Source organism: Glycine max, chromosome 1, assembly GCF_000004515.6.
Source record: "Glycine max cultivar Williams 82 chromosome 1, Glycine_max_v4.0, whole genome shotgun sequence".
Classification (NCBI taxonomy): domain Eukaryota; kingdom Viridiplantae; phylum Streptophyta; class Magnoliopsida; order Fabales; family Fabaceae; genus Glycine; species Glycine max.
This window is the reverse complement of record NC_016088.4, coordinates 49629241-49642063: the sequence shown is the minus strand read 5'-3', so window position 1 is coordinate 49642063 and position 12823 is coordinate 49629241. Positions and strand designations below refer to the sequence as shown.

The 12823-nt window shown below is 36.9% G+C and overlaps 1 protein-coding gene and 1 long non-coding RNA gene across 4 annotated transcripts; one reads left to right on the top strand and one right to left on the bottom strand.

Moving 5' to 3' along the window:
* Positions 1 to 442: 442 nt before the first annotated feature.
* LOC100808337 (probable GTP-binding protein OBGM, mitochondrial) lies at positions 443 to 12823 on the top strand. Of its 3 annotated transcripts, XM_026128459.2 has the most exons (9): positions 453 to 733; positions 858 to 928; positions 8588 to 8768; positions 9922 to 10031; positions 10266 to 10484; positions 10600 to 10690; positions 11101 to 11183; positions 11274 to 11336; positions 11459 to 12823. In XM_026128459.2, exons 5-9 carry the CDS (start codon positions 10350 to 10352, stop codon positions 12596 to 12598), a joined length of 1512 nt encoding a protein of 503 aa, XP_025984244.1. In that variant the 5' UTR covers positions 453 to 733; positions 858 to 928; positions 8588 to 8768; positions 9922 to 10031; positions 10266 to 10349; the 3' UTR covers positions 12599 to 12823. The 3 variants fall into 3 exon arrangements, with proteins under 3 accessions (XP_003516489.2, XP_014630808.1, XP_025984244.1); XM_003516441.5 differs by lacking the exon at positions 8588 to 8768 and having other exon boundaries at positions 443 to 733; XM_014775322.3 differs by lacking the exon at positions 8588 to 8768 and having other exon boundaries at positions 452 to 733; positions 10266 to 10402; positions 10485 to 10690.
* On the bottom strand, positions 2344 to 3069 carry LOC102662677 (uncharacterized). The gene is made up of 3 exons (XR_005891690.1): positions 2929 to 3069; positions 2611 to 2685; positions 2344 to 2359 (listed from the first exon to the last, which is right to left on the bottom strand). It is a non-coding gene; the product is annotated as an uncharacterized lncRNA (long non-coding RNA).

Genomic DNA, 12823 nt, shown 5'->3' with positions numbered 1-12823 from the left:
TAGATATAGATAGATTATACAAATTGTGTAACTTAGTCACCTTTCTTTTACTTTCGTTAAAATAATATTTTATTGTTCTGTGAAGTATGTGTTTGTAGGTGAATTTAAATGTCACTTAAAATTAACCCCCTTACTTCAATTTTGATGCTTCTTTTTTTAATCTATATTTTCCTCCTTTAATTATATTTTTCTGGTTATCAGTCTTAATTTACAAACTCTTGATTGAAATTATCTTTGTAATCATTAAAATATAAAGATAATTATATTCGTGAAGTAAAAAATTATTCAATTGAAATATATTAACGCAATTCAAATATTCGTGATCTCGAAATTGATTTAATTCAAATGCTTAATTTCAGTAATCATTCAATAAAATTATCTTAATTATAATCTTAAATAATTAAAATAGAAATTGAAAAGTGAAATACCTAAATTAGAATTTGTACCAAATCTAATTAACTCAACTTCTCCTTTGGCACTGAACCCTTGTTGAACCTTCCTTCTTCTAACCCAAGTCGCGCGCACGCAGCACCTCTTGCTTCTTCTTGAACCCTAGCCTCTTCGTTGTTGTTCCATTGAATCTCTTCCACATTGAAGCAACCGTAGCCTCTTCGTCGAGTTCCTTCCGACGAGTTCGACCTTCCCGGCTGGAACTTCCGAATCAAGGACTGCCAGCAGGGCTTTCGCTCCAACGTCGGCAACAAAGACATTGGTCTCACTTCGAAGAAACCAGGTTAGTGACTTACTTACTTAGTTAGGTTAAGCTTGTATTAGGCGATTTCGTGTATTGTTGAACAGAGGTCGCGGGTTCGATATAACGTTCTTTTAGTGCTGGTGTTTAACAATGCTTGTTGCAGGGAAGACGCAGGTCATCAATCAGTTCTTGGTGAACAACAGCTGGTACCTTGTTTGACTTGGCTGCAAACGGGTCAGTGGGTATTTGTTAATTTTGTGTGGTTCATGTCTTCATGTTCCTTTGCTTTTTTATTTGACAATGATCTGTAGTTTAGCAAACTTTATACGTTTTTTTTTTTCATTTTTTTTCAATTTTCTTGCTGAATAAATTCATTGAACACCTCTATTTGACAATGATCTGTTGTTTTATTCTGCAAGATATATGTTTGAGTGCATTATTATGTTAATTGAGATGTCAGTTTATTTAAAATTTTAAATGACTGAGATTTGGTGTATTTTGAGTGTTAGTGGGCTTAGATAGGAAAAAGGACCAACCACCTTCTCATACTCCCCTCAACCTTGAAGAGCTCTCATTTCCTCTTCATTCCTCATGTGCTTTGAAACCCTTTTCCCTACAACATCTAACAATGGTTACATTCAATCCATGGAAGCCTTGTTGTTTTGAATCCTAGATCCTCCTTTTTTCATGAACTCTCATTTGGGATCTTTGTTAGAATATTGATTTGGGTTGTTTTGATGATTGATCTAGGTTAAATTAGTTACTTTCAATTCCTAAGCTAAGAAAGATCTGAAAGAAATCCACCAAGCTCATCGTTGTTTCATTTTTCTTTAAGAACATGGAACCCTAGGAATTCCTTAAGTTAAGGGAAGCTTTTATTTAACTTCTCTTCCTAGACAATTCAAATTATTTCGTGCAAGATAATAAGGTAGGGCATGGAGTTTGGTTTCTCTGATAAAAGTGAACACTAAAATAAGAATAGGTCAAAGATATGACAAGTCTGAATTAAAAAGGCAGGGTATGACATTTCCAGTTGTATGGTAAGTTTTCATGCTGCTGTTACCTCAACATCCCATCCAAGTCTTATTAGGAAATCTAGATCACAAACTATTATGTGTATGATAAATTCTAGCACCTGCATTTAAGGCTACACACACAACTATACAACAGAACATGGTCCTATACACTTGTTGATGTCTGTCCTTCCTACTTCCTCCATTTTTATACCTGGATAATCAGATTTATAGACCATGGCTCAACTCTATAAATACTGTCCTGTCCAGTACTGTTGTATAAAGATCTCCAGCCTTTTCAACTATGTTATGGTAACAATGTAACACAACTCTTGCTCTTGGAAATAGTTGACTAGAATGCAAAAAATTTATTCCAAAACTGTAAACCTGATTATATGCAAAAAGTGATACTGAACAATGAGAAGGTTACCATGTATTTCTCATAAGCCATCATGACAAGTTTGTCAAGAGCATTTTGTTCAAAATCCCTGTTAATCAAGATATTGAATTTCCAATAAGAGCTATGAGCTACATAAGTTAAAATTAAGTAAATAATCCGGGAATAAATGGTAGACATTTACTTTTCTTGAAGTTCTTTTGTCACTGAAGCTGATTTCAATAATCCATCTAGCAGGCATTTCCTGTTGGAGATCTACAATATATATGAAAATAAAATCAAAAGACGAATTATGTAAGATCAAAAACAACTTCATTAGGTTCTATATTATATCTATAAATCAGATATCAGGATCTTAACCTGATCTGTATCTTTAATACTTGGAAAGCAACATGTAAATTTTCAGAGCAGTTACATAACAGATGGAAAAAAAGAACATTGGGGAAAGAACATTTAGATGATTAGAAGTCAGAACATTATAGCTTGGCTTCAGCATCAGTTGATACCTGTCCTTGGCAATGCTCCTCTAACCAAGTGATATCCTCACAAATTCCTTCATCATCTGTTTGCAACATTTCAGGCTTGAAAAACAAAAGTAAGAACAATAAGTGCATACTAATCTTAATCTGCAGCAGATTATACAATAACAGACAAAACATCTTGAAATAAATTCTTTAGGTCTATTGATGAGTAGACTGCTGAAGGAACTACAGAATAAACTAGAACAAAATAGTTTAATCAAATTTGATATAGATTCGTATTAGTTCCCCAATATCGAAATTTCATGAAAAACAGCACAAAAATTCTTAAGAAAGTAAGCTAACCACTGATTCTGGGGAAATTCGAATACTTTGAAGCTCCAAGAGAAGCTTTTCATTCATACCCAAGGTGGCATATTGCAACTCTAAACAGATCAAGGTAGGCATGTTCTGGCTTGAATTTAAGCTAGTTGATGGGATATCTACTATATCACTTTCAGTCTCATCATGTCCTGACTTCCTAGTTATCCTATAACCGTTATAAGGAGAGTGACAAGCAAGATGAGAATTAGATGGAGAATGGTGATCCAAGTCTCCGTCTGCCTCAGATTCAGTATCACATGCATCAAACATGATATCTTCACTTTCACTGCTACACTCCTCCGAAATCAAAGCAGATATTAGCCTTTGACCGAGGGGAATTCCATTAGAATCTCCTTTAGCTAGTTGTAACTGTTCTGCTACAATTGCAGCACCCATTCGATCACCAGGTTCAAAATCTCTTTCAGAGCCAGTTAACCCAAACCCATTAGCAACAGCTTCACAATCATCTATATATGAAGGAACTTCCATTGGCATCAATCCACTTGATTCAAGATTTATCTGAAAGATGAATGAATTATTAAAGAAATTTAAATAATTTATTCCCATGATAGGTATAAGAAATTCAGATCAATAAAATCATGCTTTAACTCCAGTATTAATGAAACTATAATTTATACAAGATTGGTTGGTAATTATATAATATATATCAAACCATGGGTGCATGTGTGCGTATCAAACTGATAATATAATGGCCATAGTTCCATACAGAATCAGCACACACTTATAGTAAAAATAATAAATTCTAAACCCAGAATAATCAACCAAAGGATTCATCAGGGCTATAAGATTATGGACACCAGCACAAATCCAAAGCATTACTAAACTACCTTTTCTTTCAAACGAAAGCACCATAATTGAAGTGTGACAAGAGTCATGCCGATCACTGATCTAACACATACTCTTAAAAAGAAAAGCAAAACTCATAATCACCATTAGGGAAAAAAATTAGTACCTTCTGTTTCCAGTAAGCAATATCCTCCTCACTTATCAAACCAAAGAAAGGCTCCATCTGCCTCCAGAATTGGCTGGAAAAAGCATGAGCTGCCAGTAATAAGAAAATCCAGAACTACTCCATCAGGTAGAAAGTATTTAGGCTACACAGCTAGATAATATTTAGTAAGATTCATACCAGAGTTGATAACACCCTTTACAGCAGCCAATAAAGTAGGGCATGGAGTTTGTTTTCTCAACAGCAAATATATCCCCAACAAAACCAAAATAATGTCCCCCTGCATAAGAGAGTTACATTTAGAGAGAGATAGAGAACTGATAGAAATCATAATTGTGTTTTCATTATTGATTTGATGATTACAACAAAGGTCTATATATAGAGCAGAGTTCACAATGAGGCCTAACTCTGACTCTAACAATTACTAACTGATTCTGTTAGTAACTAACAGAATCACAGCATACTAACTAACTAAGAAGAGACAGCTAATAGTAACCACAAACAGTTTTTACAACTAACTGAAAACTAACTGAATTTAAGACTTCTCTCTAACACTCCCCCCACAAGCTCAGCAGTACTAAGTACTCTGAGTTTGGAGCGGAAGTTGTAGAACAAATGCTTGCTGAGTGATTTGGTAAGTATGTCAGCAACTTGGAGTTGTGCAGGAATGTAGGAAACAACCAAAGACTCGTTCAGAACCTTTTCCCTCACAAAAAAAATGTCTAATTCCATGTGTTTCGTTCTGGAGTGAAGCACAGGGTTGTGACTAATAGCAACAGCACTTTGGTTGTCACAATAGATAACTGGAGGAGGGATGGGAACTTTGAGCTCATGGAGAAGAGACTGGAGCCATAGAACTTCAGATGCAGCATGTGCTAGGCTCCTGTATTCGGCCTCTGCACTAGATTTAGCAACCAGAGTTTGCTTTTTAGACCACCAGGACACAAGATTAGGACCAAAAAAGATACAAGCACCTGAAGTGGACCTCCTATCATCAATATCAGAGGCCCAATCTGCATCACAGAAAGCATTAATGCTGAGAGGGGCACTGGTGGTGGCAGGCAGAAGGGTGAGACCATGATCAATGGAGCCCTTTAAGTATCTTAAGATCCTTTTGACTGCACTCCAATGAGAGACCAGTGGCTGAGCGAAAAACTGACACACCTTGCTGACTGAGTATCCAAGTTCAGGTCTGGTAATTGTAGCATACTACAGGGCTCCTACAATGCTTCTGTACAGAGTGGGGTTGTCAAAGGGGTCAGCACCAGTTTTGGACAACTTAAGATTTGCAGGTAAAGGAGTGGAAATCCCTTTGCAGTCTTCCATGCCTGCTCTGTGAAGTATATCTCTAATGTATTTAGCTTGAGATAAATGAAGAGCACCAGATGGAGTAAGCTTGCATTCTATGCCCAGAAAGTACTCAAGAGTGCCAAGCTGCTTAAGAGAAAAGGTAGCATTCAACTTGTTCACAATGAGGTTAATAGCAGTGTTGGAGGAACCCGTGATGATTATATCATCTACATAAATGAGAATAAGCAGGCAGCAGCCATGTTTGTTGAATATGAGAAGAGAGGGATCACACTTGGATTGTTGAAAACCAAAGGAGATGAGAGTATTTGTCAAACTCTCATACCAAGCCCTTGGGGCTTGTTTTAAACCATATATTGCCTTGTGAAGTTTGCATACAAGAGTGGATTCACCCTGAATAAAGCCTTGAGGCTGTTGCATGTAGACATCTTCATGGAGTTGCCCATTAAGAAAGGCATTGTTGACATCAAGTTGAATAAGGGGACATTTGGAAGTAAGAGCAATGGTGAGGACAGTTCTCACTGTGATTGGTTTCACCACTGGAGAGTAGGTGTCACTGTAATCTTGACCATATTTCTGGTTGAATCCTTTGGCGACCAAGCGTGCTTTATATTTGTTTATGGTACCATCCGGGTTCTCTTTGATCCTGAAAATCCATTTGCACCCGATGGCTCTTTTATGAGGAGGAAGAGGTACCAAGCTCCATGTTTTGTTAGCTTGAAGAGCTTGATACTCTTGTTGCATAACTTCAGTCCAGTGGATAGATGAAAGAGCTTGCTGCACAGTGGTTGGTTCAGTGGTTGTTAGATTGATTGTGGGAAAGAGAGGAGGTTTGAGATGGCCAGTTTTGGATCTTGTAAGCATATGATGGGTGTTGGTTGTAGGTGAAGGAGAGGAAGTGGGAGTGGAGTTAGGATCAATGGTGGAGGAAGCTGTGGAGGGTAAGGTTGGAGTTGGAGAGGCAGAGGCACTGATGTATGGTGAAGATGTGTGGCTGGGAAAGGTAGTTGGTATGTGAGGAGTAGGTGTGTGAGGAGTAGGTTGGTTGTTTGGTGTGAGATTGTTTGGTGTGTGAGGAGTTTGTAGGGGAATATGGTTGACAACTCCAAGGGGAGCTGCTGATGTGACAGTTTGGTTAGGAGAGCAGGTGGTAGGTGGAGTGATTTGATAAGGGAAGTGCTTCTCATTAAACAACACATCCTTGGAGATATAGATGCGGCCAGACTTATTGTCAAGACACTTGTAACCCCTGTGAGAAGTAGAATAGCCCAGAAAGATGCATTCTTTTGACCTGTATTGGAACTTAGGATTGTTGTAAGGGGTTAGAAGAGGATAACAAGCACAACCAAAGGCTCTGATACCATGTTACATTTAGAGAGAGATAGAGAACTGATAGAAATCATAATTGTGTTTTCATTATTGATTTGATGATTACAACAAAGGTCTATATATAGAGCAGAGTTCACAATGAGGCCTAACTCTGACTCTAACAATTACTAACTGATTTTGTTAGTAACTAACAGAATCACAGCATACTAACTAACTAAGAAGAGACAACTAATAGTAACCACAAACAGTTTTTACAACTAACTGAATTTAAGACTTCTCTCTAACAAAGAGATAAGACATGCAGAGACAATACCAAAATGAGGACATTATCCCTCAAACACAAAAACAGATTGAATTAAACCATTTCGTAGAAATCATGAACGGCGAACTTACGCCAAGTTTAATTAAGCTCCAAAATGGTGCTCAGAATTTGAAGGAAATTAAATATTCTACTATTTTTTACAATTTTAGACCAAAATTAAAAAGCCTATCTGACCATAAGTCCATAACCCAACTCAATTAAAAACCCTTTCATACCAAAATTATAGAAGGTATCCCACTTGTGCGCCTGGGTTTCACTATAAATTTGATACTAATTTTATTGTATCAATGACAGGGATGTCATGTTATATAGTTGCACAATCCTCAGGCTGGATGGTCCCCATTCCTCCAAATGGCAATTCATCTTGTCATTCCTTACAGTACTAGTCTGAAATGTTAAACTAAAGATAACTGCATGTGATTAATGCTAAAATTTCCCCTTATTATAGACTAGAAACGTATGAAATTGAGAGAAAGCATAAGTTGGCCAGATTCACAGTTAAATAGACAGAAAAAATGACTGAGATTTTATCTTATTCCGAGTCAACAACAATGAGGAATTGGGGATTACATGAAATGAAGCCAACAAAGTGAATAAAATACATTGTTAGCTAACAAACCAATGAATTAGCAGTAAATAATCCCTAATTTCTTCACTCTTTTGCATTCTTTTCCCAGTTGAGTCTATCAGATATGTCTTCTTAGAAGATAGAAACTTTATTAGAAGACTATAGAAAGTCAACGATTCAGAGCTTGCAATTGTTGACAAGCAAAACATTAAAGTTACTTAACTTAACAGCATTGAGTTTAGCTAACAACCCATAAAGAACTTCAAACTACTTACTGCCATTTAATAAAAAAAATGCAATAGAAGCACTCCAACCAAAACAAACATGCACACTAGTAAAGAGAAACTGGTGATGAAAAACAAGAAGTAGGATTTGCCAACATAGTGGCAGTGACATGAGTAGCATACTGTACTATGAAGATAAAGTAGTGTTTTCATACCTGTCCAACTCTCTGTCCACCAAATACCTTCCCAAATGTTGGAGCATCTGGAGGAGTCATTCATAGGAAGATGTCTACCTTCGAAAGATAAAGAACAGAATGATATAAGGATTAAAGATACAAAATATAGCCTGATACTACTTAACATCAAAGATGGCAAGACAGACCAAGTTGATTCTGATGACCAATGGTTTAGATGGTGCTGTCTTCACCAACTTTGGAAGACTCCAAACATCCATCGCTTGAGAAATAACGTTAGGAAAAACAACAGTGCCTTAAATGGAGGAGGGGACCTGGACTATATATGTAAATGAAATGAATTCCAAGCATAATAAAAGAAGAAAGTGAATTTCTCCAGGTTTATATTTCACATTACAGGCATAATAAAATTATAATGAACAGTCAACTAAACAGGCAACCGACTGTATCAATATTAGTTCTTAGTTCTTGAATCTTGATCTATGAAGCACCGACACCGACACCGACACGGACACCGGACACGACACGGATACGGACACGTGGACACCTGTAATGTCCAAAATATAAAACGTAATACGGGTGTCGTGTCGGTGTCGGACACTGACACGGACGCGTGTCGGACACCGGACACGGCAAAGGGCTGAAGTGTCCGTGCTTCATAGATCTTGATTAAGTGTTTTATCATAAAATGCCGTTAAAAGTCTAAAAGACAATGAACCTTTACAGATCTGAGAAACGTACATTTAAAAACAAATATCACAAAGCAAAAAGGTGCAGAACTTCAAGATAAGGCAGATTCTGCAAGCACATCCGCCGGACTGAGGTTGAGATTGATAGCCACCAGAAGATCTTAGGTTCACGTCAAAGATATCTTCTTGTTTTGTGGAGGATAGTGTTTCCATTCCAGGTAATGCAGCAGCAATTTTTAGAAAGAGGGCCTAAATATAACAATAAGCCAAAACAGGGAAAAATGTAAAACATGCATGGATTGCATGCAAATGAAGGTGATCTGATAACTGAAACAGTTAGCCTTCTAATGATAGTTAACTTTGTTTGACAAGTAGATAATAATATCTCAAGGTTATTAACCATCACACATAGTTTATATGGATGTGATTTACAATCCCACATTTGAACCATTTCCAAATATCTATCCCATGACAATGCAAGAGTTATACAGTTCATGCCAGAAAAAAAATTCCAACTATTTTTCCAAGGTTAATCAGAATGACAAAGTGCATGTGTGCAGGGCTCAATGGGCATAGAATTTCTCTTAATCATTACATGATGACGGTAAACAAGTAAGTTATTGCATAATTATGCAAAAGAAGAGGGAGGCTTACCTTTATACATGATAATGAAATAGATGAATAAATTTTAAATAAATTTTTGAAATGTTCAAGATGTCAAATTAAAAGATATTATTGTGATAATTATCCATATAGACAATGGAATATGTAAATATATTTTATCTTTTTTTCATGCTTAATTAGTAGTGTACTTTGTTTAAATTGTATTAAATTTTGTTCATTTATGGCTTTATTATTAACATATTATTTTTCTTATATTTTAATAAATTAAGAAAATCCCTAATTATTTGTAACTTTATGCAAAAATAAAATCCTGAAACTGCTGCAGTGCTTAAATTTATTCTTCCCCTCTATTTTTCTAACTTTTAAGGGTTTTGGTCGTGGATCAAAACAATGGAGAAGGATTTTGTAATGCATTTTAATCAATGGTCATCTAATCTCAAGGAGGGGTTTAGTAGTTAGGAGGGAATGGGTGAAGATGGCTTATGTAACATTTCATTGTGCCCTCAGCTTGGTAAATTAAAAACTGGAATCCTGCTAGACACATATCTACTAATTTGTAACCATAGTACCACTGGTACTAATTCAGTTATATAATATATATATTTTTGCCGAGCAAAAAAAAAGTGTATTTTTCACTTTCAAGTTTCAATTTTTTTATTCACGTTTGTTTCTTCTGATTCCCCATTATCCATTTTATTGGTTTCTGCTCTAATTTTTTTTGGGTTTCAAACGGGATTCTTGGCAAAGAAACGGCATTTGGCGTTCAGGGATGATTTTTAAAACCCTAAAACTCCACTACTTTGGAGGCAGTCTCAAATTGAAGGTTTTGCTTCTGCACTGCATCTTACTGAATCAAGGTTTGGTGATCTCTCACGTTTTTACTTTTCTTCTAAAAATAACTCAGCATGTTGTTAGTAACACACACTGCCATGCACGAAACTTGCTTGAGAAAACTCCCCAACGGGAAATGGCATAAAATTTTGTAATTAAATCTTTTTCGGCTAATGCTATAGGAAATAACTTTCTTCACTGAAGGTAATGGTGTTGGTCTAACTTAAATCTTGCATTTTCTTTGGGCAATTTTTTTGAAGGCGTGAAGCTTCAAAACATAGAGTACCAACCTGGTTCCACTCTTACAAGTTACTAGTTTATGCAAATATAACTCAACAAACACAATGCTGGTCTTTCAAGCAAAGTGCATTAAACACATGGAAGCTTTTACTCAAAGGTTTATATCTAGATGGTCCGTTACACTTTACGCTCGTTACTCTGATACTCCTCAGAAGAAGTCTAAGCTTGCTCCTTTGCAGGTTGATCATCAACTCTTTTCTGCCACTCACTTAATGCACAAAAAAGGACAAAATGTGATTTATTTAAAGTTTCTGAGCTGAGCACTGCATTGGGGTTTTGGGTATTTGTTTGTAGGAGAGAAGAATGATGGACCAGTGTAAGATATTTGCAAAAGCAGGTGATGGAGGTAATGGTTGTTCTAGCTTGCGCAAGGGAAGACCTGATGGTGTGTTTTCTTTACTTATCTTTGTTTTGATGTACAGCCAAGTTTTGAACTGCAGATGCAGTTGTGTTGTGATTACAGAAATTGCGGTCCAATTCAACCGTAGTTGTGGTTGCAATTAGGTGGTAGAGACTTTCAAAATGGCAATATTGCAGCTGTAGTTGTGGTTGAAGACCACAATTTGAAACTATGTGTTTAGCATAATTCAAAGTTTAATTATTTATTTTTAATTTTGAGTGTTTTATGGTATCAGATTTGTTGTTGTCATCCTTTTTGTTATTTTTTATAATGTAACTGTTTAGCAGTTTGAAATGTGGTATCACGAGTACTATTATGAGATTGATGTTAAGAAATGTGGATGGTGTGCAACGGAGTTTATGACGATTCTACTTTGGTGTCTGTGTTTAACATAGGTGGCAATGGGGGGAGAGGTGGTGATGTGATTCTGGAATGCTCTCACAGAGTTTGGGACTTCAGTGGTTTGCAGCGTCACCTGGTATGCACTTGTATCTTCTGCCAAAATATTTTGTGAAATGATGAGATTTTTCATGTCTAAAAGATTGGTGACGGTAATGGTGTCCAATAGATAGCTGAGAAAGGAGGACCTGGATCATCAAAAAAGTTGATAGGTAGCAGGGGTGCTGATAAGGTAATTGATGTTTACCTGTTCTTTTTATTTTAAAACAATTCATAGTTTTCTTCTCTCTTATTTGGCCATGTTTGCAATACAGAACTGCAAGTTCATTCCAAAATCATATGCTTTATTTATAGGTTGCCCGTGTACCGATTGGCTCTGTAGTACATCTCGTTAATGGTGATATTCCTTCTGTTGTCAAAACTCAATCCGCAACAGATGTAGACCCTTGGGATATTCCCGGAGCACTTGTTGATGATTTTCCTAACCCTGGCAATGGTTCTACCTCCAGTGTTACTAGTGGGGAAGTCAAAGCAATGCATTCTACTAGCTGCTCCTCATCACAAGATGAAGAAACAGATGTTAAGAAATCTGAAAAATCAAGACAAGTTGCATTAACAGATGTATTTTCTCAACTCTCCACTTCTAATGGAGCTCCTGAATTTGGAACAGAGGATATAGGAGAGAAACAAGAGATACTATACAATGTTGCTGAGTTAACAGAAGAAGGTCAACAAATTGTCATTGCTCGTGGAGGAGAGGGTGGTCTGGGCAACGTGTCTTGTGTCAAAGATTCAAGGAAGCCTGTGACTATGGCATTTTCATGCCAACACATGGACAATGTTCAGGACCCTGACAGTGTTCTCTCCTCTCAGCAAGCAGGTTCACCTGGTTCTGAGACTGTTCTTATATTAGAACTCAAGAGTATTGCTGATGTGAGCTTTGTGGGAATGCCTAATGCTGGTAAAAGCACTTTACTTGGGGCTATATCAAGGGCTAAGCCTGCTGTTGGTGACTATGCCTTCACTACTCTTAGGCCAAATTTGGGGAATCTAAACTATGATGATCTCTCAATAACTGTGGCTGATATTCCTGGACTTATAAAAGGCGCACACCAAAATCGTGGACTCGGACATGCGTTTCTGCGCCACATAGAACGCACAAAGGTTCTTGCTTATGTGGTAGACTTGGCTGCTGCTTTAAATGGAAGAAAGGGAATTCCACCATGGGAACAGCTGAGAGACTTAATTCTAGAGCTAGAGTACCATCAAGATGGTTTATCCAAACGACCATCCTTGATAGTTGCAAATAAGACTGATGAGGAAGGTGCAGAAGAAGTGTATAAAGAGTTAAAGAGAAGGGTCCAGGGTGTTCCCATCTTTCCTGTGTGTGCTGTTTTGGGGGAAGGGATAGCAGATCTTAAAGCTGGACTTAAAATGCTTGTCAGTTCTGAAATGTCATCTGAACTTTGCCTGGATCAAATTTTGCTTGCTTAGATTATTATTAAGAGCTCCTCTTGAAACTGTAAGTCAAGATGTCCAAACCCGAGGAAATATAGAACTGAAAAATGTGATTTATGAATGATGTTATGGCCTTCAGTTCCTGTGTATATATTTTTTGGGGGGCCTTAAGACAAGACTTTTAACCATCAACAGAATATTGCATGATTTTTAGTTGTGTGAAAAGGAAAAGAGGGACATCAAAAAAGACATTGGAGGAAA